Raw genomic sequence first — 24,252 nt, 5'->3', positions numbered from 1 at the left:
CGCGACCTTCTCAGTCATGTTATTAAAATCCCTCATCCGATTGATGAAGAAGATAAAGCCTACCACAAGTCGGTTAAAAACAATAACATGGTTATCAAACTAACTTATTAACATCATGGAAGAACATGTACCTAACAATGTCGTCCACTTGGAAACATCCATGGATATTTGGGACACATGTGCTAAGCTCTATTCAAGGACCACCTCCTTGCAAAGAGTATATGATGTTTTCCAAAGTATGTTGGCTACCAAATAAGAAGATAATATTCATGAGTTTTTTACCCGATTTCATAGCCTTCTCCAAGAATGGCAAATTTCTCAACCATCCTCTACCGACATTGTTGTTCAAGAAAAATCACGAGAGGCCCTTGTAGTAGCTATTTGCCTTACCAATATTAAGCTTTATCTAGAGGTGGCTAAGACTCAACTTCTTAGTTCCTCTGTTCTTTCCTCATTTTATGGCATCAATGCTACATTGTTACGGATTCCTGATCCATCTCCTCCTTCTCCGATTAATGCTCCATCAGCTATGTTCTTTGGTAATCGTGGTACATCATCCCAATCCCGAGGACACAAGAAGAGGCCGTAATAGGGGTGGTCGAACGGGTCTGACTCATTCTCGCACTGAGCCTCGATTGTGCACTTACTATGGTGGTCAAAACCACCTACTGGAAACTCTATGGCAAACCTAATTGGGCCACAACAAATCCAACCTTAGTTAATGTTGAGAAAGAGGAAAGAGTTGATTTTCCTTTTGGGAATGTGATTAGTACTGTGGAAGACTATATTGCAATTCGAAGTTGAAATCCTTATTTGAGTCCTCTACTCCACCAGAACCTACTACTGCCACTAGCATTGCTTCAAGTATGTTTTCTTCCTCTTCAATCTCTTCCTCTTAGATCATTGATTTCGGGGCTTCCGAATACTTGTCAGGTAACAAATACATGCTTCATTCATTGTCTCCATGTCTTCCTCATAAATTTGTCACTATTGCTAATGGTTTCCAAACTAAGGTGCTTGGCAAGGGTTCCTCCTCTCTTACCACATTTATTCATCTTCAAGATGTATTTTTTTTCCTCAGTTTTTATTAAATTTGCTATCCGTTCGTCAATTAACCAAATAATTGAATTGCTCTGTCATATTCTCCCCATTTTCGTGTACATTTCAGGATCTAACCATGAAATAGGTGATTGGTGGCGGCCATGAAAAAAGAGGATTATACTATTTTACTCTTCCACCAGTAGCTGTTATTTCATCCACTACATCCGAGACTCAACTTTGGTTCAAAAACTTGAGAGTCGGCTCGTTAACTCAATGATGGCCCAGGAGGTGGGAGCTCTCTTCCTCTTCGTCTCGACTTCTCGAGAATCGGGGGGAATTGGGAAACAGTTGGCAACTTTCTTCTCTTCGATTTCTTCCTCCCCCTGTTTGTAGTCGCCAATCCTTATCACCGCAAGCCCCTCCCGTAACTCTCTCCCTCTTCTCTATCTCCGTCTCTCATTCCCCCCTCCCCGGTGCTTCTGTCGTCACCATCACTGTCGCCCAACGTCCTCGTTGCCCCACTGCTATCGTCCACTCTCCTCACGTCGGCGCCACATAGGGTCGGGCTCAACTCGATTCGATTCCACCCCTAGTAGTAGGCAAAAAAATCTATGCTCCAAGCTGCTCTGATACAGTCGCCTGATGAGTAATTGGGGAAACAGTAAATTAAAACATCATTTAAATCCTTATTTTCCATATCTACGACTCTCCTCTGAGCTAATAATATTACATGAAACCTCGAGACAATGCTTTCTGGGTAAGCAAGGATTGAAGTCGTTTTCTGTAACCTGGGAGTGGAATCATATTCCCTGGTTAGTGACGACCGGGGAGGCTCTCAATCATGATTTTGATGGTCCTTCAGTTACGCATCTATCTTTAAACTCTGTCACCATCGTTTGTTCACAGATCACACAAAAACTCTAATCAATTACTAAAGAAAGACGTAAGCTTATCCGAACTCGAGACTTGCAGACATTCCCAGTAAAGCCTTATCTCTCGTTCTTTCTCCGTTTTCTTTTGTAATCTATTCATGCATTGACAATTTGACATAATTCCAAGTTTACTTTGAGATTAAAATATGGCTGTTTAAGTAAGAAAACAACAACAAAATTAGGTGGTTAGGTGAACAGCTCCAGAGTCAGAACCTAAAACACCGACTCTAGACAGTCATGTTTGTTGACTGGAATCTGCTCACTTCAGATCTTCCAACCTTCGGTAGCTTCGAAGCACTAGATAAAGGTGCAGAAGAAAGAAAAAGAAAACGATTAATGTCTGATTTAGTTTTAGTGAATCACAAGTATCACAAGAAGACTTGTAATGCTTCAAGAACAATCAATTGGGTGCTTACAATAGTAATTGGAGTCACGAATACCCAGTTTCCAGCAAGCGCTACAGCTCCATCACCCTCATTTAATTCTCCACGGGAAATTCTTGAGTGGGAGCAGTGTTAAATCATTTTCATGACAGCAATCTTTTTTTCTGAAACCAATTTTTTTTTTGTTTGTTTTTCTTGAGAGGATTTTCCAGGTTGTCTAACAATAGGACCATCTCTGATAAATACTCATCAAAGAGGAGTAGTTACTGATGGAGCACCAAATTCCTTTATAGCCTTCGTGGACGGAAGAAGAAGATGAGTTTGTTTGTTAAGGGGACCGTGCCAGATGAGCCAATTTAGGACCCCAGTCTGTGACACTGTTGACAGGGACCTTACCCGTATCAACACTGATTTCAGACCAAGTGGCAGGGGTGGCCACCCCTATGCAGAGGCCTTCAAAATGGGGACAGTAAGTTTCAGGTCAAGTTTACATGCAGAGTTTATTTGGTTCGTTACAATGGAAGCAGAGGGCAACGTAAGAGACAGTTTTGATCATTAAACATGCAAATGCGTGGTTAAGACGTCGCCGGTGAATGAAAACACAAACACAAAATGATTTTTCCAGTGATTTAATGGCGTTTCACTTTCAACTTTCTCCTTGAATAGCTACATTCCGTTGTAAGTGAAAGTCGAAAGAGAAACGAACAGCTTCCGAAGTCACCATCGTTAGTTTTTTTAATAAGCTGACCTGTTACAGAAATCGATTTGATCATTAATCTACAGGAAAGCTGACCTGATGCCGGATTTAATTAGAGACTAAGATATTGATTGAACAACGCTGACACCTTCTGTGTAGGTGGTTAAGTTGAACAGTTGCGGAATCCGATTCTGAAACATCTCCGTGCTCATCAACTTTGGATTAGCTTTCCGAAGAGGAAATCCCAATAGCGACTGAAATCTTGTAGATTTGTCTAATTTGCTTGGAAAGCAAACAAGAGGATGGATTGAACTGAAAGATGAGTTGGGTGGTTACTGGTTGGTTGGTTGGTCGGTCGATAATGAGTGGGAGAGACGAAATCTCATAAGCTTCTCATAATGAGCACGATCTCACCTGAGCAGCTATTTTCCCGGGTATGAAAGTACACGTGTAAATAACTGACATTGCCACCCTAGAACAGAACATCCCACGTGTGGAGAGCCCGCAGGCGAATTTTGTTAAACAAAGCGGAAGAATTAATTAACTAATTAATTATCTCCATCACTGGTAATACGACTTTGTCTCCTTCACCTGATGTGGGCCCAATACGGACATGAACTCGACCTCGTGATCTTCCCTAAACGGCAAGAAAACTTACCACGTGTCTAAAAGTCCAAGATCTGCCATCACCAGCGGTATAACATCGTGGGCCCGTCTATTGTTTTTTCTCTCTCCTGTTATCTTCTTCCTCACTCGGTCTGCCGGGAAAAACTCCAAAGCACTCCCACATGCTTGTCGCAGTCTCTCGCTCTTGGTTTCATGCACCTTCACTGAATCTCGTTCTCACGAAATGGCATCGTTTCTTAGTATTGGAGAAAAGAGAAAATTAAAATGTCCCCATCAAACCTCCTTCCATATCTGAGCCCCTCTCCGCCATCATTCGAGATTCAACACCTTCAACCCAAGCAACCTCGTTCAATAAATCGGAATCTCGATCCCGCCATGTGAAAAAACATGTGGTAATTTATTTTAAAAATCGTTTTAATCTCTTTCTTTCTGTGTCTCTCGGTAATCCTCTCTCTCTCTCTCTCTCTCCGTCAGCCGTCCTATGGCGAGAATTTCTTGTTCCAAGACTGGTAAAGTTTCCAGGTTGAAAGCGCCTGCGAGGCAGGAGGAGGAGGAGGAAGTTGGGGAGGGGTTGGATGAATTGTTTGGGAACCCTATTTCGTCGCCGTTTATTGGTAGTGGTGGGGGAGATGCTGAGGGGATTGGGAGCGGAGAGGGTCGTGATGGGGAGCGTGCCCACCATCAGCAGCAGCAGTTTCCGGTGATGGAAATTCTGCTGGCGGCGCTTAGGAAATCTTTGTTGACATGCGCGGTGGATAGGGAGGATATGTGCTCCATGGATATCGGATGGCCGACGGACGTGAGGCATGTCTCGCACGTGACGTTTGATCGGTTCAATGGGTTCCTTGGCTTGCCCGTTGAATTCGAGCCGGAAGTCCCCAGGCGAGTTCCTAGTGCCAGGTGAGAGTCTTATTCATTTACCTGTGGCTTGATTTGGTTTTGAATTGACTGATGTTTTAAGAAGTCAGGCTGAACTTTTCCCAGCTGTCTGAGTTTCCAGAACTTGAAGGGAAACTCTCTTCCTGGTACAGATATTCTTTAAATGCTTAACAGTCAATTGCAAATCAAACTACAGTTGGAAAAATTTTCATAATACATTCGCTCTTTTCGTCTGTATCTGGAAACTTTAATGATTAGATCTTTAGCTTTTCAAATTGAGGAGTTAATTCTTCGAATAGAGCTCTGCAACTGTTTGGTTAAAGCTTTTCTGCATTAGAAATGCTATTCATGAACTGAGTCGGCTTTCCTTATTGAGCTAGGGATATAGATTTGTTTTGAATTTTTATTTTTCTCTTTTTTTCATTTTATTGTTCTCCCACTGTGTTTTGCCATTAGTAAACTGATTCAAAGAGGTATGATTCCCTGGTTTCCGAAGATTATCATGTTATCCAGTTATGCTATGTTCAACTGATATATATATATATATATATATATTATATACCTATATTTTGGTGCAAAGTAAACTCGTGCATTTTTTAGATTTGTGTTAGAGATTCAACTTTGTTTTTGCTTTTATTTGGTGCAAACTACTCATTTACCCAGTTCTGTGTTGTCGAATTAGGCGATCCAGCCGATGAACACACTTTGCATGCATTTGGCTTTGAAATTGTTTAGTGAACCATGTAGTTTGTAGTTCTTTTATATTTTTGTCTTCTGTTCCATGTAAGTAGCTTTATTTGTATAAAACATGAAGGTTTACTTCAATTTCTAACTGTAGGAAATTTTTTTTGCTATGCAGTGCAAATGTCTTTGGGGTTTCTGCAGAGTCTATGCAGTGTTCCTATGACCAGAGAGGGAACAGTGTCCCTACAATCCTTCTCTTGATGCAGAGACACCTATATTTACAAGGAGGGCTTCAAGTATGTTTTATGTTTTGTTCTTTTTCAAATGGTACATGATTTTCAGTATTGTGTTAAATATATATATTTCAGCTTCTAGACCTTACTTTGGTTTTCCCTCCTGTTGTTGGTTTGAAGGCAGAAGGGATATTTAGAATCAATGCAGAGAATAGCCAAGAGCAGCATGTCAGAGACCAGCTAAACAAGGGCATTGTACCACATGGAATTGATAAGCATTGTCTGGCAGGCTTGATAAAGGTATCAGTCAGAAATTATATTATGTGAAACTTGTGTCTTAGAATTCTGAAACATTTATTTTTTCTCTTACTTTTCTGGATCAGAAACCTTGTATGGATTAAATATTTGTATCACTGGTTAAAAGAGTACAAAGGGAAAGAAAAAGGGAAATCTGAGAGAAATCATTATTTGCATTATTCTGTTATTTGCTCTTTTGTTTTGTCTGGTTTTAAATTCACTTTTTATTTTAATATTTGTCGTGAAAATAGGAAAGTAAACAAAGAAACATCCATAAAATTTTAAATTTAGTCCTTTTCAAGTCTTGCTGTATTTTCAATTTTTTTGGTATTTATTGAAGAGTTTCTGAATTGCCTTGCTCAGCTACATAGTAATACTACGGTAGTTTTAACTGTAAGAATTGTCTTCTTTTCGTGTTTTTGTAGGCCTGGTTCAGAGAACTTCCCACAGGGGTGCTCGACTCTCTCACACCAGAGCAGGTCATGCACTGCAATACAGAGGAAGAGTGCTCTGAGCTTGTCAAGACTCTACCACCAACTGAAGCAGCATTGCTGGACTGGGCCATCAATCTGATGGCAGACGTGGTGCAGTATGAAAATCTGAACAAGATGAATGCTCGTAACATTGCTATGGTTTTTGCACCTAACATGACTCAGGTAAGTGAACCATTTATTTACATGAATCACTCCATTATTGCTAAGTCTTTAATTTTTGTATTGACTGGTAGATGACCATTATTGCTGATGAACCTGTGCATAACTTTTTCTTTTTCCAGATGGCAGACCCTTTGACAGCATTAATTCATGCAGTACAAGTGATGAATTTTCTCAAGACCCTCATAATAAAAACTCTGCGAGAAAGGGAGGAAGCGGCAGCAGAAATGGGAGGAATATCCTCCTGTTCACAATCTCCAAGCGAGAAGGATAGGCTAAGTTCACCATTGAAAGAAACAGGTCAAAGTGGCAGTATCATTTTAGGCAAAATTTTGAGCTCCAGTGAGAGATCCGAGAGCGAAGCAGGGGATAGTTTTCGGAGCTTTGAACTAAAAAGCGAGTGTGAGGAGGAGCTTGAGCTCATCTGCGGCTCTGGTTCACCTGCAAAGCGTGAAACACGGCATGTAGATGGTGCGGTCTGTGGAAATGGGGATGTTGAAGGGTTTCTGGACAGACTGAGGTTCAGAAAAAGCATGAAGAAACTCTGCAATCACCCTGTGTTCCAGTTGAGTAGGCCACTAAGTAAGAAATCTGGAGGGAATCTCGGCCTTGTAAATTCTGAGGCAGGAGCGGAAGCTTGGACGTAAACTCTCTCTGTCTCTGTGGCTTAGGTTCATCGAAATCTCTGTTGGTAGTGAAAAGGAATTGTGTGGTTGTATTGTAGATTTTAGCGTGTGGTTGTATAATCTGTTGCTGGAAAAGACAGGATGCTCATCGATGGTGGGACACGAACGACATTGTTGAAGCCAACAGACCCTATTTGGTCGAGGACCATCTTCAACCCATCCTGCAAAAAGTTTTATTTAGCCATACAGGAACAGATTGCAATTTTAAATTCATTTCGTTACCCTCCCGATTGTCTTCTGTAAGTCAAGCTTAGCAATCATCTTTAACGTTCTGGGGTAAGAAATGTGGAAAAGAAACAGGGAGAAGAGGAGGATCCCCAACACATATTTTGGATTTTTTTTTTTTTCCATTCGATTAACCTAGTTGTCGATAACTACAGATTGATAGAGAGAATAATGCGTTGAAGGTCTCAGTCTCTGGAAAAAAAACTAATAAGACTCTCCAAGTTTGAAGAACTCTTCACTCGATTAGCAAAAACTAATTGGTTTTCTGCGCATCATGCAGTCAATCAGACCAATTGATGTTAGCATGTCAGAAATAGTGCACCCGGAGACCTAAAATTCAGTGTTAGATCTCATATCTAATCAAATCCCAAGGCTAAAAAAAGAATCTAAAACAGAACGCGAAAACAATAACTAGATGTAATGGAACAGAACTGCCAGTTCCTGAAGGAAAACTCACATATTCAATATGCAAAGGGGCTTAATATTAGCCAAATTCGAACCCCACAGTTATTTAATTTACAACACAGGTATTTGCCACTTCAGGTCAACCTTTACAACAAGTGGAAGTAGTTGTGATTTGTTCTTACATATACAAAAGGACACCTCACTCACTGCTCAAAACAATAAAAAAACCATCATCAAATTCCCAAATCTCTCCAACTAATCACAGTCCTCACCAAACCCAACATGCAAACATGGTACAACATGAAGAAGAAAAAAAAAAAAAAAACCCAAATGTGTATTTCATAGCTGTACAGACTAATCTGCGTTTAGCACTTTAACAGTTGCATTGACTTCATCTTTGTCGGGGTACAGCAAGAACTGCTGAGGCATTTTTAGCAAGCCCCATAATCTTTAGTCAAAATCTTCTTCCACTCCTGAAATAGGAATCTAGTATAAGCAGGTATCAACAACCTTTATTGCAAAGAACATTGAGATAAAGGACACAGAAACAATTAGCATGAAAACAGATGATTTACAGCTTAAACATCAAATAATACAAACAACTTGCATCCTGATGCTCCCACATTAAAACCTTTTGCCATGAATTCCCTTCCCCCGGTTCTATTGAATATGATTCCATGAAAAGCCATGCTTCAATTTCCCATTTCCTTCTCAAGGATGAGATGCTGTAAAACCCTCAAATGCGTTTTCGGATTTTCCTTTAAGAAATCAAGCTTGGAGTTTCCATTACCCCAGCTTAATAGGTTCTGTAAATGTCAAAAGCTTCATTTTTATGAGTTTTCTGTTGGAATTTTTTACGTTCAGTTCTGGACATAAAAAATAATATCTTAGGAATGGATTATCCACGTCCAACTGAAAATGCCACCGCAGTAGAAAACAATGATTACAAGTCAAGTTAAGAAGCAAGCCTACGGTCAGCTCATGACACATTTAAAACAAGGGTGCGTCCACATTAAGCATGGTAATGAGGCAATTAAATTGGGCTCCATAAATCTAAACCTACCATGAGAGGTTTACTATCTTAACCCAAGGCCCTGCCCTGCTCCATGACCCCAGAACCTAGCCTTACCCCTTGAGTGCACTTTGCTTTGAAATCATGTATACGACTACAGGGAAGACCCACAATTACAGACGCTAAAGGTGTGTGTTCAGGTAGGGATGGCAGTGGAGCAGGTTAAAGGCGGAAACAGTCCTGTCAGTTAATGTGGAGAAGGGAAGCCCACCCACACCCGTGCTGCAGGCATCCCTAGTCAGGTAGGTTTATTAAAACCCAAAACCTTGGTGGCAGGTTTCCATATCATCTCAGTGACAACCTACCCTCCCCAGTGACTCAAGAAAATAGCTCAGAAGATTTCATGATATCCTACAAAAGACTATTTTAAATCTTGCTTAGAGATGTGTAGAAGATCAAAGTCATGTTTAGTGATGATAACAAAATCCTGCATCACAATTGGAAACACAATGCCCTAGGCCTCCATGAAACCAACCAAGCAACTTCTTACCACACCTTCTCTCAAATAATTTTTTTTTCTTATTCTAACAGTATGATTGATTCTACTCCTTAAAATGTATTTAAAGTAAATAATTTCAATTTTTTTTGGTTACTACCTTTTATTCAACATTGACAAAAGTACCCTACCTCACCACTACCTACAATAGTAGAATTGCCCACTACTTGACAGAATTCCACAAAAACTTAAATACAAACTCAAACACCATATAAAAATTTACAGACTGTATAAACTTCACCAAGTTTTAGACACATCAAGACCTTGTTTAACCAATAAAGCATTAATCCTTTCTACACCAAGGCTGAAGTTGGAAGTTCCTAACAATCCCCAGTTACCAAAATTCATAAAACCCACTTAGACACAAACCTCCCATCACTGTAATAAGGTCAGACAGAGCTTTTAACAAAGGTTCGGAAAGGATTCGCAAAATTCAGATATGCCAGTTAGTACACAAACAACATACCGTTGCCCAAATGAATCCATTTGGTCACAAACTAACCAAAAGCAAACAGCAACTTCAGACCAAGATAGGGAAGAAATAAAATATACAATTACAATACATCTCTTTACTTGGTTGTCTCCTCATCTGCTCCAGCTTCTCCACCATGTCCTTCCATTGTGCCCAGTGTGAGAAAAGAGGAAGAGGAAAGAGAGAGATGAGGAAAGAGGAAGAGGAAGAAAGAGGAAAGGATCAGGGGGATCATGGGAGACGAAGTACGTTTGCTCATTCATTCTTCCACCACTCCATAGAGTGCTTTGCAACCAAGTTATATAAGAATTATACTATGTGGAAATAATAGATTTATGTCAAACAGTAGTCTCAGGGATAATTATGCCATTAGTTCTGGTTTTAGGTATATTACATGTGAGGCTATACTGGTTAAGTGCTGTATATGAATAGTATTTTATGTCACTATGGGGTTTAACCCTTAATGGAATATGTGAAGTTGGGTCCAAGGCCCATCCCAAAATGACTATCCAACTTAGGAAACCTTTTTCTTAGCTAATAAACTCAAGATCTTTGTACTCAGTAATCCATGTGGGATTATTCCTTAACACTCCCCTTCACGTGTAAGCCCTCTTTCGTGGCTCTACAAGTGGATAGTTTTAGGTGTAAGCCCTCTTTTTGTAGCTCTACAAGTAGATAGTTTAGGTGTAGGCCCTCTTTTGTGGCTCTGCAAGTAGATAGTTTAGGTGTAGGCCCACATATGAGTACTTGCTCTGATACCATGTTAAGTTGAGTCCAAGGCCTATCCCAAAATAACTAGCCAACTTAGGAAACCTTTTTCCCAGCTAATAAACTCAAGATTTTTATACTCATTAATCCATGTGGGACTATTCTTTAACAGAATAGATATAAAGAATTAGGGCTTGGCCTGACCTCTATTCTCTCTGACACACGACATCAATCCTCTATTCTTCATTCCATTTCAATTTTCTCTAAATCTTCTCTCATATTTTACATTGTACCAGATTAGGAATAGTGCATCCAGAAAAGATCTGACCATCTTTTCACATTATTTTTCCTTTTTTTTATCTGCATAGACCAGATCCACTGTAAAAATCCAATCTTTGGCTCTGTATGGAGCTTAAAAATTCACCCTTTTCTTCCAAGTTTGTGCTAAAACTTCTAGTTGATGGTGCAAGGGGGGTTATAGATCCACTATGATGTGTTAGTGCCCCTCTGGCTGGGTATTGGTTGCTCGGTCCATATCTGGCCCCAATATTGAACCCTGTGCAGACCTGTGTGCCATCCCTTCTATTTGTTTGCTGTGTTTAGTTTACTTTTGATCATATTTTGTGCTGCCAAGTTGGTATCTTGTTGCTTTGATATCTGTGTAGACTATTGAGTGATCTATATTGCCTTTTTAATGGCGACTTGTTCAGTGTCTTGATTTGGGGCTTCTACACTAGTGCTCAGTCAATTACTTTAATGATTGCTGTGGCTGATTCTATGGAAGTTATTACCCCTACTGTGATGTTTGACAAGTCAAACGAGAAGGATAACATTGTGACCCAGGTCATAACAGTGATATTGAATGAATTAATTATTTGTTGTGGACCAGGGCTGTGAGAATCTACCTTGGTGCAAATGAAAAAAAACTTCACTAAATTAGTGAAGCATCCCCTTGTGCTCTACCTGCAAAAAGGGAGTTCGAGAAAATGCTGGGTTTATTTAAAATATATGTCCCAGCTTGAGAGAGTGTCAAATAACAGTCTCAAAGGATAATTATGTCATTAGTTCTAGTTTAATTTTTTTAAGTGAAGGTATTTGGGTCAGATAAGTAAAGTAGGGTTTTAAGGGTGCCACAATATCAAGGATATTTATGTAATTGTCAAGTTTAACCCTTTATGAAATAAGTAAAAAGGATTAGAGGTCAATCAATCCCCCTATTCATCTTAACACAAAGCATCAATCCTCTACTCTTCATTCTCTTTCAACTCTCTCAACTTTCTCTCAAACTTTACACCTTAATCACATAAGAGGGTGGTAAATATGGACTTCATTCCATCCATGATATGGCTATACCAAATATTATCACATAAGTATAGAAAATATTAACACTTCTAAAGAGTCGCAAAATATATAAAATTACAATCTTCTTTATTATACTCATTAAAAAACTAGTATAGGAAGTATTTTGGTCATTTCACATACTCATATAGATCTCATAAAGTTACAGAAAGTTAGATTTCATGTTAGGACTCTATTTTTCAATTTTCATTGAATTCTTTGAATTTATGAAGCTATGAGTGTGCTCGTAAAGAAGGGCAGAATTGTCCTTTCCTTCTATTTTTCACTTAAGCAAGATTATTAAAAGAGAGGGCTCAACTTCTGATCCCTCATTCAACGCAGCCATAAGTACTGCTTCTCCTACTATCTCGTCCCCTTATTTTCTCCCCTTCTTCTCCTATTCAATATTGCATCATTTCATGGTATTCGAGCAAGAAAAGTCGATCTGGGAGGTTCTTCTACACTTTCTGTGGTTCTCTTCACGGATTTATGATCCCTACGGATGGCTCTTCAAACCAGCTCTCTACTGGTAGGGTAACGGTCAGGTTTTTCCCTTTTTTTCTGCCATAATCATTTGGTTGATGGTCTCTGCTGCTAATTAAGCAGTTATTATGCCTTACTGCCCCTAGAGGGTCCTTAATTGAATTCTATGCTCAATCCATGCCTGTGTCAACCCTTCTTGAAGATGTTTTGGAATGAAATTTGAGTTGATTGATAGTAAAATTGGAGGTTGTGATTGTTCTTGCTCATTGTGACTATTGTGGTTGTGCTCTAATTGGGAATTGTAGATGGAGTTTGTTCTTATTGGCTTTTTGGATTAAGTGTATCACCTTGGGTACATTTGCGATGTATTTAGAAGGACTAAATGGCTGAATCAAGCAAACATGTTGCAGCAATTAAAACTTATGAGAGTTCAAAAAGTAAAGACTCATTTTCAATTCAGATTACTTTAGTGAAATTGAATGAGTCGAATTACGTGAACTAGTCCAGATCTGTTCTCATGTTTTTAACAGCAAAAAAGAAGGTCAAATATATAAAGGATGATCCTCCTAATCCCATAATTGAAGATTGGGAGACCAAAGACAATCAAGTGATGACTTGGCCAGTCAATAGCATGGAGTCAAGATTTAGTGCTCAGATCTTGAATTGTGGAACTTCAAAAAGAAATATGGACTACATTGGCTTCAATCTTGTTTCGGGAGAGCAATTTATCTAGAACATATCAGTTGTAAGCCTGCTATTTTAACATGCAAAGGGGTGACAGATTAGTTATTGACTATTTTACAAAGATGAGGGATATTTTGCAGGAAATCAGTACTTTTCATCCTTTTACTACTGATGCAAATGATATTCGTAAAGCAAAAATCAAATTCAGGTGGCAAGGTTTCTAGATGGTCTTGGATTTTAGTACGACATGGTTCAAGCACAATTGTTAGTTAATAATGATGTGACTACTCTTGAACAAACATTTAATCGTATAGTTCGGACAGAAAGTGCAATGGCAGGTAAAAGTAAGAAGGATACAAGAATCTTTGATGCAACTGCTCTCAACCTCCACTAATCGTTTAATAAGTCTGAGATCCAAAGCCGTGGGGGCAGTAACAGAGGTCATGGTAGAGATTCCTCTACTCGAGGTCGTGGACACAGTGATAGAGGGGACAAAAGTGTGGTTGAACAAACCATTTTTCTAATAAATGCTGGAAGAAGTCTGGAAAGCCAGGATGAGCAAACTCAACTATGACAAGAAAAGAAAATGCTACATATACTAGTCCATAAGAAGAGATTCAGCAACTACAGATGTTCGGTCAATTAACCTCCACACCAACCACTACTACTACAACAGAGCCAAATTTCTCTTTCTTAGCAAGTGCCACAATAGCGAGCACAGGTATGCTAGCACTGAATGTGTCCCATTCTCCCTCCTGGATCATTGATTCAGGGGTGTCCAGACATATGTCAGGTATATTTTCTTTGTTTCAATCCACCACTCCTTCTCAATCCTATCATCATGTTACTTTAGCCAATGGGTCAACCTCCCATATTCAGGGGGAGGGTACTGTTCACACTACACCTCAGATATCCTTGAATTTTGTTCTCTTTATTCCAAATTTTTTTGTCAATCTTTTGTCTGTTAGTCATATCACTAAATCTATAAATTATTTTGTAATTTTTCTCCTAATTCTTGTGTTTTTCAGGACTTGTAGATGAAGAGGAAGATTGGTTTCGAACATGAGAAAGGTGGGCTCTACTTGTTTGATGATGTATCAATTCCAAAATCAGTAGCTCTTACAACTAAAGATTCTCTGTAACTATGCTATTTACATTTGGAACATTCATCACTAGCTAAATTTTATCAGTCTTTTCCATCTTTGCTAGTTGATCTTACCTTTGATTGTGAGTTGCGACGACTTGGGAAACATCGTCAAGCTAAATTCCCTACTAGTTTTAATCATAGTTCTCGAGTTTTTGAATTAATCCACTCAAATGTATGGGCCCCATGTCGAGTCCCTAGTCTTTTTGGTTTTAAGTATTTTTTTTCCTTTATAATGATTTTAGCCGAATTACTTGGGTGTATCTCCTATGGTAGAAATCTGAAATCTTTAATGTATTTGTGAAATTTTTCAATGAAATAAAAAATTAGTTTGGCACCCACGTTTATATTTTTCATATATAGTGACCTTGAGTTTCTCAATTACAAGCTTAATTCATTTTATGTTTTACATGGTATTACTCATCAGGCTTCCTGGATATATTCTTCCCAACAAAATGAGGTTATTGAATGAAAAAACACGCATCTTCTTGAAGTTACTCATACGTTGCTGTTCCACATGAATGTTCACAAGTCTTTTTGGGGGGGATGAAGTGTTAACATCATGCTTCATCGTATGCCATCACCTGTTTTGCAAAGACAAGTTCCTACTTTTTTATGTTCTTCCTCATATATTTAGGTCTACGTGTTTTGTTCATTCGCTCAGTAACTCTGCGGATAAATTATCTCCTTGCTTGTTAAAGGTGGTTTTCTGGGTTATTCTAATAATCAGAAAGGATATAAGTGTTATGATATCATTAAGTTAAGACATATATTTCTACTTAGGTTACATTTTTTTAGAACACTCCCTATTTTGAGTCCTCTAGTGCATCTCAACAGTCATTTGATCCTTCCCTGGATAACCCAATGCATATTGCAGGTTCCTCTCCACCACTTCAAGTGTATAGTCGTTGTTCTCGTTGTTTGTTACCAACACCAGAGGCTACTGACTTTGCAGCTCATGATCAACCTCTTCAAGACCAACCATCTTCCTCTTTGCCTGCAAGTCCAATTCCATCTGATTTGGATTTGCCTAATAGTCTCTCGAAAGGTAAAAGGTTATGTACTTCTCATCCCATATCGAAATATGTGTCCCTTGATTTTTTGTCACCCTCCTACAAGTCATTTGCTCTATCATTATCTACGTCTCCTAGACCTCATTCAATGCAGGATGTTATGGCTTCACAAAGTGAAGATGGATGCTTTGGTGTCTAAGGGGACATGGAGTCTTTGTGATCCACCTACAGGGGCAGCTGTCGTGGGATGTCGTTGGGTGTACAAATTTAAGTAAAAAGTAGATGGGACCATTGACAGATACAAGGCTAGATTGATGGCAAAGGGATATACCCAAACTTGTGGTATTGATGAGTTTGAAACGTTTTTTTCTAGTTGCTCGAGTCACCTCAGTTCGTATTTTGATTTTTGTGGCTGTTAACAAAGGGTGGCTACTATTTCAACTAGACATTAAAAATGCCTTCTTGTATAATGATTTAAAGGAGGAGGTTTATATTAAACAACTTCTTGGGTATGTTACTCAAGGGGAGACAAGGAAAGTGTGTTGGTTAAAGAAGGCTATTTATGGACTTTAGCAAAGTCCCAGAGCATGGTTTGAAATTTTCAGCAATGTGCTGATGCAGTTTAGTTTTTACAGGAGCCATTCTGACCATCCTATGTTTTTTGTTGAAAAGAAAGCACGGGATTATTGTTCTGGTTGAGTATATAGATGACATTATTTTGTCTGGGAGTGACCCTGAAGGAATTGAGCAAGTAAAAAATATTTGGCTAAACATTTTCAAAAAAAAAGACTTAGCAAGTACACAAAGTGTTGTTTTATCTCAAAGAAAGAACGTTTTAGATATTTTGCAAGAGTATGGTCACTTGGGTGCATGACTAGTGGATACTCCCATGGAAATCAATGCTAGCCTTCATGATTCTCAAAGTCCTATTCTCAATGACAAGACACAATATAGATGTCTAGTGGGTAAGTTGATTTATACCATTGTTACCAAACTCGATATATCTTTTGCATTGGGAGCAGTGAGTTAATTCATGGAAAACCCAAGCAAAATACACTTAGAAACGATTCTAAAATTTTTGAAAGGTGCTCATGGAAAAGGCCTTTTGCATACCCGTCATGAGAAGATTGATGTGTTGGGATATTTTGATGCAGCCTATGTTAGGTGCAAGATGGATAGGAGGTCCACGACTAGGTATTGTTGTTTTGTTGGGGTAAAGTTAGTGAGTTGGAGTAGGAAACAAACTGTAGTGGCTAGATCTAGCATCGAAGCAAAGTATAGAACGATGGCTCAGACAATTATGAACTTAAGTGGATGAAATCAGTTTTAATTGAGTTTGGATTTCACATTTTAGAGTCTATGGTTATGAAGTGTGACAATCGGGCTGCCATCTTCATAGCCAATAATCCAATATTCCACAAGATAACTAAACACATAAACATTGATATCATTTCATTAGAGAAGTTATTATGCAAGGGAAGGTTGTTACTCCATGTGTTGGAAGATGGGCCCAAGCCCACACAACCAAGGAAGGCCCACATATCCAAGTGTGTTGGAAGATAGGCCCAAGCCCATAAGATATAGGACCCACCATGATCACGTGAGGTGGCATAAAAAGTCTTACACAATAAAAAGTCTAACAAAGCCACAATTATTATAGAAGTAGGTCTCATAGAGGAGTTTTAAACTAAAAGTGTTTTAGTCATGTTAGTCTTCTATTTATATTGGGTTATTTAATTATGCTAGGACTTATCTTTAAGTGTTAGAGTTTGGGTGTAATTGGGACAAAGGTAGTTTAATTGTAATTGGACTCTACTACCTTCTTCTATTATAAATAGAGGTTCATGTACTCTGATTACAATAAGTCAATGAAGTATTTTTCTTTTTCCATAAATTCAACATGGTATCAGAGCAGGTTTTGTGAGTTAACTCGGTCAACCCACAGAGGTAATGTGATCCTTTTCTGATTTATTATCTCTAGCAATTTAAGTTTGTATTTCTCTTTTTTCAGACCCTATATCTTTATTTGATTTACATTTTCACCTCTACACTCTTCTTAAAACAAAAAAACAAAAAAAACGTTTTCACCTCTATACTAACCATTTCATATTGCATATTATATATTGACGAAAAGATATTCGAATCTACTTTCCAAAGAAAAATGATTTTTTGCAATCGAAGTTCTACAAAGAGAAATCGATATTTGAAGCAGCAAAGGTCAGATTGCAAAAGAGGTTCATGCAGCAGCAGAAAGTTTCAACTTCTGAGCTATTTTATGCTATCAAGAACGAGACTTTATACAAAGAATTATATATCAAAAGAAAGATCTGTAAGTCTATTTTCTTACCTATTCAACCAATTCTCGATCTGAGTTTTTTATATGGAGATATTGATCTTGGAAGAGTCAATGGTAATGCTGGAAAAAGGGGAAAGAGTACTTAGTTCGGTAGAGACCGAACTCTATCAGATTATATATCTCAATAGAAGTATATTTTATGAAGATAATTTATACTTGGATGAAAGGTATTTAAGTCTAGTTTCAGAAGGAGAAAATTTCATGTCAATCCGATCTATATTTAAAGATATATTCACATTAGAAGAATCAAAGGTCATGCTGGTATCCTGTATTGAAAATTCCGAATTTAAGCCGATTGTTTTGCATCACTTTTTTGAGTTGTTGTTATTGATGAACTTATTACTACATCTATGTTATTTGGTTCAATCTGGGATCACTGCCATTACCTCCCAGCTTGAGGGGGAGAAGTAAAAGAAGTACAAGAAAGATATTTTATTTCATATGTTATGGGAAGTTTTATGTGACCAAAATATTCAAGAAAGGGGGAGCACAAAAGATGAAGCTTTTGTATCTAAGAAGAAATTTTTGCAACAAAGAAAATTGAAGACCAAGAATCTTGACTCGCAATAATAATTGTGGTAATTATTGGTGATACCTGACTCGGCTTGACTCGATTCTATTTTTCCGACTGGATTATTATTTTGAGGTATTCGCAACATATTCCTTGGTCAACATATTATATGGTGCAGATACTCGCATCGGATTATTTCATAGATCTTTTTACAAGAATTTTATTATTTTGGTTCGTGTTATAAGGGCCCAGGCCCATTTCAGCTGCTACTATTGTGTCTCTTTGGATGAGACATTATTATTGAAGAAGTGGTGGCCTCAACATCCTATCTTCCTGTTTACCCATTACCTATTGGTTATTTGACAACCTTACTCCTACCATCCTTTATTTGACTTTCACATACATCTTTGGGCCAACCTTTTGAGTGTTGTTTCGATTGGGAGTTTAAGTCCAACACGTATATATATATATATATATATATACTTGTGGGTCTTTTATCACCGTCTTGTGAATGACAGGCATTACCCACTTATCACATCATTTATTGTCGTCTTGTGAATGACAGGCATTTATCACGTATCACGTCTTTTATCGCCATCTTGTGAAAGACAAGCATTTATCACCCATTTCTACTTGTTAGAGTTTGGGTGTAATTAGGACAAAGGTAGTTTAATTGTAATTGGACTCTACTACCTTCCTCTATTATAAATAGAGGTTCATGACCTATGATTACAATAAGTCAATAAAGTATTTCTTTTTTCCATAAATTCAACAATATGTGAAGTCCTCCGAACAACTTCGTGATGTGTTTACAAACCACTTGGAAAACGTGAAAATTTGGTGTTTTGTGATAAACTACATTTTTTTTACATTTATTCTCCAACTTGAGGGTGAGTATTAAAATACTGATATAAAGGTGTTTTGGTTATTTCACAAACTCATATGGATCTCATAAAGTTACATCAAACTAGACTTCATATTAGGACTCTACTTTTCAATTTTTATTGAATTTCGACTTGTATTCATGAAGTTATGAGTGTGTTTGTAATGAAGGGCAGAATTGTCCTTTCTTTCTATTTTTCACTTAAGTGAGATTATTAAAAGAGAGGACTCGATTTCTGAGCCCTCATCAATGCAGCCTTAAGTGCTACTTCTCCCACTCTCTCGTCTCCTTTTCTCCCTTTCTTCTCCTTTAATCCATTCAATATTGCATCTTTTTTAAATTAGGCGTTTCCCTTCTACATCTTGTTGTGGAGGAAGGCCATGTTCTGTAAGGTATTTGAATTTGTCATTTTTCTTTTTTGCTTGTTTCTAGTAATTATTCACACCTTTTTACTCAAAAAAAAAAAAATTGCATCTTTTCAATTTTCCATTTCATTCTAAACAACTTCAAAACAAGAAAAAGATCAATTTGGCTTCATGTGTGAACAAAGGAATGGAGAAGGAATGGCTTCAATTTGGTATAATGAATAAGTAGGTGGATTTGACTCCACATTCTTTTTTACATATATGTTGTATAAACTTACCATTTGACTCGGTTCAATAAACTCATTTACAGTTTGCATAGCAGATTATCAAGACCAAACCACTTGTCACAACAGCTCCTCTCATGTGAGATTCTGCACCATGTTCAATCTCTAGTCATATTCAGTTTAGAATGCTCGTTGGCAGGTTTCAATTGAGTTGGCAGGCCATAATGGTATGCAAAAAAGCAAGCCAAAAACCTAATCCAACAGAAATAGAAAATGGATCCAACTAAGCTGAAATTTGCCATCCCCACCCTGGCTAGCTTCTTTAGATAACGAAGGAGACAGATATTAAAAGAATTCAAAGACACGCCATTACAAAAGAAGAAATCCACAAAAAAGAAAACAATATGTTATGCTGCATAGACCATGAATGCCTCAGTGCCAGTGATTAGTTTTTTAGATCATGGAAACCAATCATATACATTTCATTAAACCTCTAGTTGCTTCCCTTAATTTCAATTTTCTTGAATTGATGTTTCTCTCATTTATTTTGAAAGAATTATAAATCAAATCAACATTTTATCCAAAATATACAACATAATCGCACATTACTGGAAGCTCGGAACCTTCTAAAATTTTCCACTGTCGAAGTCTCTGTAGTCTATAAATTCCAAAAAATATAAATAGCTTAATCTGTAATCTACTCTGCTCCAAATACATGATAACAAAATGAAGACAATTCAAAAATAACAAAAATACAACATGAAGACTAGATGCAGGCACAGGATTAGACAAACGTCAATCTTAAGTATGATCACAATGCTGTAGCTGGAAGCTGCAGCAGATATTAGAGTGAATGAAAGGAAACACTCTTTCCACAAAAATAAAAAATAAAATAAGGGAATATTTCACTGTCACAATCGGAAGAAAAATGAAGATAACTCGAGGAAAACTGTACAAGCAAGTAAAATAGATCATTAATAAAAATCATTACCTTGGAGATTGAAAATTGAGAAGACTCAGGCAGCAGCAGTTTCTTTGCTTCTTATCCCTATTCTTCGTATTTCTTGTAGATGAGTAGCTATTTCCTCGATAAATTGAACCCCTTCATTTCCATTTCTAAGTGAATTTATAGTGTGCTGAAGGAACTCCCTGTCTGCCTCAAGGGTTAGCAGTCTCTCATTCAGACGTGAAATTTCTTTTTCCACAGCAGAAAAATCGGGTTCTCTGCATGCATCAGGGAAGAGCTTTCTATCATTAGCAACTGATAAATTTTCACCATTCTCTGCAAGGGCTTCCTTTTTGCAATATCCACTATTTTCATCCACAACATCTTCTGAATAGGTCTCAATCTGTTCTCCCTTAAACCCTTGAAGCTTAGCATCTTCGTTTTTTATGTCAGGAAACCCTTTATCAAAATCAGACACACCACTATGAATCCCATGATTAGAGAAGAGATTAAGTTTCTCCTCCAACCTCTTCAAACATTTTGATATATGCAACTTCTCATCTTCAAAATCATGTAAGAAGTTCCATGTGATCTCATTTCTGTCAGAATCCTCATTCTCCTTTTCTGTATTCTCCATTAGAGGTGAGTCGGAAGGAAACAAACTTTCATGACAGTTATTCATTGGCTCTAGTATTTTCTCTTCAACAGAGTCCTCCTCAAACCGCCTCCTATAACATTCCAGTTCACCTTTAAGATCTTGCAACTCCTTATCCTTTTGGGCAAGGATCTCATTTGCTTTCTCCAGATCTTCCTGGTCATACTCAGTTTGTTCCTCCATCATTCTTTGGTACTGCAGCGCTTCCATTTGCACTGCCGCTTTCTCCTCCTGAAGTCGGTTGATCATGGCCATTGCCTGATTGGCTGCAATTGCAGAGGCACTTCTCTCCTCTTCCAATTCTTTGTATAAAGCTGACATGGACTTACGGTCCAGCTCGATTTGCCGTTTCAACCTATCAACAGCACTCTCTCCTTCAACTTCACTCACAATGCTTCCATCCAAAGATTCAAAGCCCGATTCATTCCTCTCAATGGAAAGCCTCTTAAGCAGGGCGGAAGGAGCAGCAGTGCCAGAAGCTTCTAAAGTCTTGACATCATCAACAGCTGCCTGCACTCTAGGGCTCATATCATTCCATGCAAGTTCAAAGCCACGAGAAGAAGAGATCTGTGTCAACAGCGTTTTCAATTCTTCCTGAACTCTTGCAGCATCTTTGCCAGTAATTAGTTCAGGAAGAGAAGGATGATTTGCCTGATAACCAATAGCAAGCTTGTAAGCTTCGTTTATATCTAATGATGTTGCCCCTGACAGGGTAGAACTAGTGATACTGGGATTTAACTTTAAAGCAGAGCTGTTTGAAGTGGTTCCACTTCCTGGCTTGTGGACTTCAATACTCTCCATCACTGACATGCTTGTATCTTCCCCAATTTCCAACAAGCTAACTGCAGGAAACCATATGACACAGTCAAAGAGAATAAAAAATGAAATAAGGCTATGTAAAATGAAATCCCAAGGGGAAATTCTCTCACATTTATCTTCAGATACTTGTTGTGAAGCTTGTAGTGTATTGGCTGATGAAGCGCGTCTTCCTTTAACCTGATCCCACTTAAGTTCCTCCAAACCATGCCCAATAGCTGGACTTGATGTTAAAGTAGAATTACCAACTGGTGCACTCACATTAAGTAGCTCATCTGAAACTAAGCCTGATGCTTCAGGGTCTGGAGTTTGATGGATCAGCTTCTCTGGAGCTAAATCAATAGATGGAACTTCAGGTAAAATATTTGGATCAGAGGGGCCAGAGTCAAGCCATACATTTTGAGCTAAAATGTCTTCTTTGAGATAATCAACTTCATGAATGGGAGTTCCATCCTCGTCATCTGAAATTGGGTACTCTGATTCAGTATCAGATGAGATCTTGAGCTCAGTATATCCGATATGTAATAGCGGGTCAAAACCACTGGTCCTTAAAGATGATTGCAATAATTTTCCTTTTCTCTTGTTGGAAGCATCTTGGCAGGGCCAAGAAAGCTCTTTCTCCATATCTGGTGTAATCTTTTCTTGTGCAGTTGCCTCCATAACAAGCTCTGTCTGGACTGACTTATGGACAAAAGTTTTGCAAGAAAATAGACTGCTGCAACATGAACAGTGTTTCGAGCTGGAATAAGCAACAGAGTGATCTGCAACTAAAAAACCATCCTTGACACGGAATTCAAGGTCCGGAACTGCTTCAGCGCACAATGATGGACACACTTCAGTTTTTTTTTTATTCTCTCTAACAGACGAAAGAATGCAAGACTCACAAGTTCCATGTGCTTCGGCAAGTTTTTCATGAATTCGACAGTAAAACAATGATGAAAACTCTGATTTGTGCGCATTACAGAATAGATCTTTATAGAATCCAGGTTCTTTGCCACCAAAAATGTGATCAAGTCTAGAGCACAACAAACACGGGGTTTGTAATTGGCAACAACTTGCAAATTTTGTCACCAAATAAGAGAATATTGCGTCAAGGAACAAAAGAAACATTAGAAACCATTCAAGAGCAGCAGAAGAAAAAGCAGATGTCACCCTGCCCCATCCTGTCCGGCTTCTAATAGCTCCTTTAGGAGCCATGTCGGGAAGAACTGGTTCAGATACTTAGCAGATCCACAGAATCAGAAGCTAAAAATTGACTTGACCCCACATACACCAAAGAAACCCAATCCTCCAAAAGGAACGAATGTGATACAACACAGCGAAAATTAATCCTGCACAAATCAAGATCCAAAGATCAGCAACTCGAGAAAGAACGTATACTTTTTTACAAGATAAACAACAATTTTCTCAAAGAAATTTGAAGTTGCTAGAAGACTCTTCCATCAGAGTCATCGGAACCGGATTGCATGAGAAAATGAAACATAATTACAATCTTCCTCTCTCTCTCTATATCTCTCTGCACTCTCAACTGGCTAATTTCAAGAAAAAGAAAACTAAGTTAAAGATCGATAAAACACCATAGTCTTCCTTAACAAGAAGTGAAAATGAACACCCAAATAAACATAACAATCCAATGAATTTGAATCACGTAATACCCAATTGCTAACGAGTGAGTTGGAAAGAAAACAGCTAACCAAAATTGTACACTCGCAGTTCAAAAAAAAAAACAAAAAACAGTTAAGGAGCAAAATGACATTTAAAATGCAAAGAAAAAAGAAGGAAGAAAAGGATCATCTTCTTCGGAATAAACTACCGTTAACAGTACATCAACGACATGAGAACAAGCCAATTCGAATCAATGATACTCAAGAGAAGTAAACAAAAACTTTTTAATCTGAAACAGACACCAAATCGTTTGAATTCACGAGCAAGACATGGAAGGAACGGAAAAAAGAAACAGTCGAACAGGTCTCACCAAAACGACCACGCCTCCCCCTTGCGATGGAACAGCTAACTGAATCGAACATGAGAAAGACAAAACTAACCGAAAGATTGCAATTGACATCAAGATCGGCAACTCACCATTCAAAAAGCAGGCGCCGACAAACGAAAAGTCGGTTCCTCTGGCAATTTTTTCAGATGCCGACGACATACCGAAAGCCAAAAAACAAACAGAATCTCTTTTAATTTTAGTTTTTGTAGTTTTCCCGGCAGAGAGTGAAAAACTGAAAACTGAAAAAAAATATAAAAGGTAGTAAAGTGTAAAAGACTTGACTTTTATTGAACCTTTTCTTCTGCAACAACATGGCGAATCCACGATTACGATGATGGAATTTAGGAGAAG

General features: G+C 38.2%; 2 protein-coding genes across 7 annotated transcripts; one reads left to right on the top strand and one right to left on the bottom strand.

Moving 5' to 3' along the window:
- The first annotated feature begins 3,826 nt into the window (after nucleotides 1-3,826).
- Nucleotides 3,827-7,333, top strand: LOC137947957 (rho GTPase-activating protein 5-like). 2 transcript variants are annotated; one of them, XM_068793827.1, is made up of 6 exons: nucleotides 3,827-4,072; nucleotides 4,155-4,580; nucleotides 5,419-5,539; nucleotides 5,657-5,776; nucleotides 6,199-6,429; nucleotides 6,549-7,333. In XM_068793827.1, the coding sequence occupies exons 1-6, from the start codon at nucleotides 4,068-4,070 to the stop codon at nucleotides 7,071-7,073; spliced, it is 1,428 nt and encodes a 475-aa protein (XP_068649928.1). In that variant the 5' UTR covers nucleotides 3,827-4,067; the 3' UTR covers nucleotides 7,074-7,333. The 2 variants fall into 2 exon arrangements, with proteins under 2 accessions (XP_068649928.1, XP_068649929.1); XM_068793828.1 differs by having other exon boundaries at nucleotides 3,827-4,580.
- Nucleotides 7,334-7,795: 462 nt separating this feature from the next.
- Nucleotides 7,796-24,067, bottom strand: LOC137948187 (myosin-binding protein 3-like). Of its 5 annotated transcripts, XR_011111592.1 has the most exons (5): nucleotides 23,991-24,067; nucleotides 22,022-23,239; nucleotides 20,483-21,934; nucleotides 19,546-19,638; nucleotides 7,796-8,215 (listed from the first exon to the last, which is right to left on the bottom strand). XR_011111592.1 is itself a non-coding variant. In XM_068794178.1 (4 exons), exons 2-3 carry the CDS (start codon nucleotides 23,103-23,105, stop codon nucleotides 20,508-20,510), a joined length of 2,511 nt encoding a protein of 836 aa, XP_068650279.1. In that variant the 5' UTR covers nucleotides 23,106-23,239; nucleotides 23,991-24,067; the 3' UTR covers nucleotides 7,796-8,228; nucleotides 20,483-20,507. The 5 variants fall into 5 exon arrangements, 4 of the variants coding, with proteins under 4 accessions (XP_068650279.1, XP_068650276.1, XP_068650277.1 ...); XM_068794178.1 differs by lacking the exon at nucleotides 19,546-19,638 and having other exon boundaries at nucleotides 7,796-8,228; XM_068794175.1 differs by lacking the exon at nucleotides 19,546-19,638.
- Nucleotides 24,068-24,252: the final 185 nt, after the last annotated feature.

Source organism: Aristolochia californica, unplaced genomic scaffold (assembly GCF_029961685.1).
Source record: "Aristolochia californica isolate CCGP_79_NKW_82.1479 unplaced genomic scaffold, dmAriCali1.0.hap1 SCAF_13, whole genome shotgun sequence".
Classification (NCBI taxonomy): Eukaryota; Viridiplantae; Streptophyta; class Magnoliopsida; order Piperales; family Aristolochiaceae; genus Aristolochia; species Aristolochia californica.
This window is presented reverse-complemented; position numbering and strand designations above follow the sequence as displayed.

Coding starts and splice junctions, on each gene's coding strand:
- LOC137947957 (XM_068793827.1), top strand. Junction 4,581..5,418: donor AGGCGAGTTCCTAGTGCCAG/GTGAGAGTCTTA, acceptor TTTGCTATGCAG/TGCAAATGTCTTTGGGGTTT. Junction 6,430..6,548: donor TTGCACCTAACATGACTCAG/GTAAGTGAACCA, acceptor TTCTTTTTCCAG/ATGGCAGACCCTTTGACAGC.
- LOC137948187 (XM_068794178.1), bottom strand. CDS start 23,105: ATGGCTCCTAAAGGAGCTATTAGAAGCCGGACAGGATGGGGCAGGGTG. Junction 21,935..22,021: donor ACAAGTATCTGAAGATAAAT/GTGAGAGAATTT, acceptor GGTTTCCTGCAG/TTAGCTTGTTGGAAATTGGG.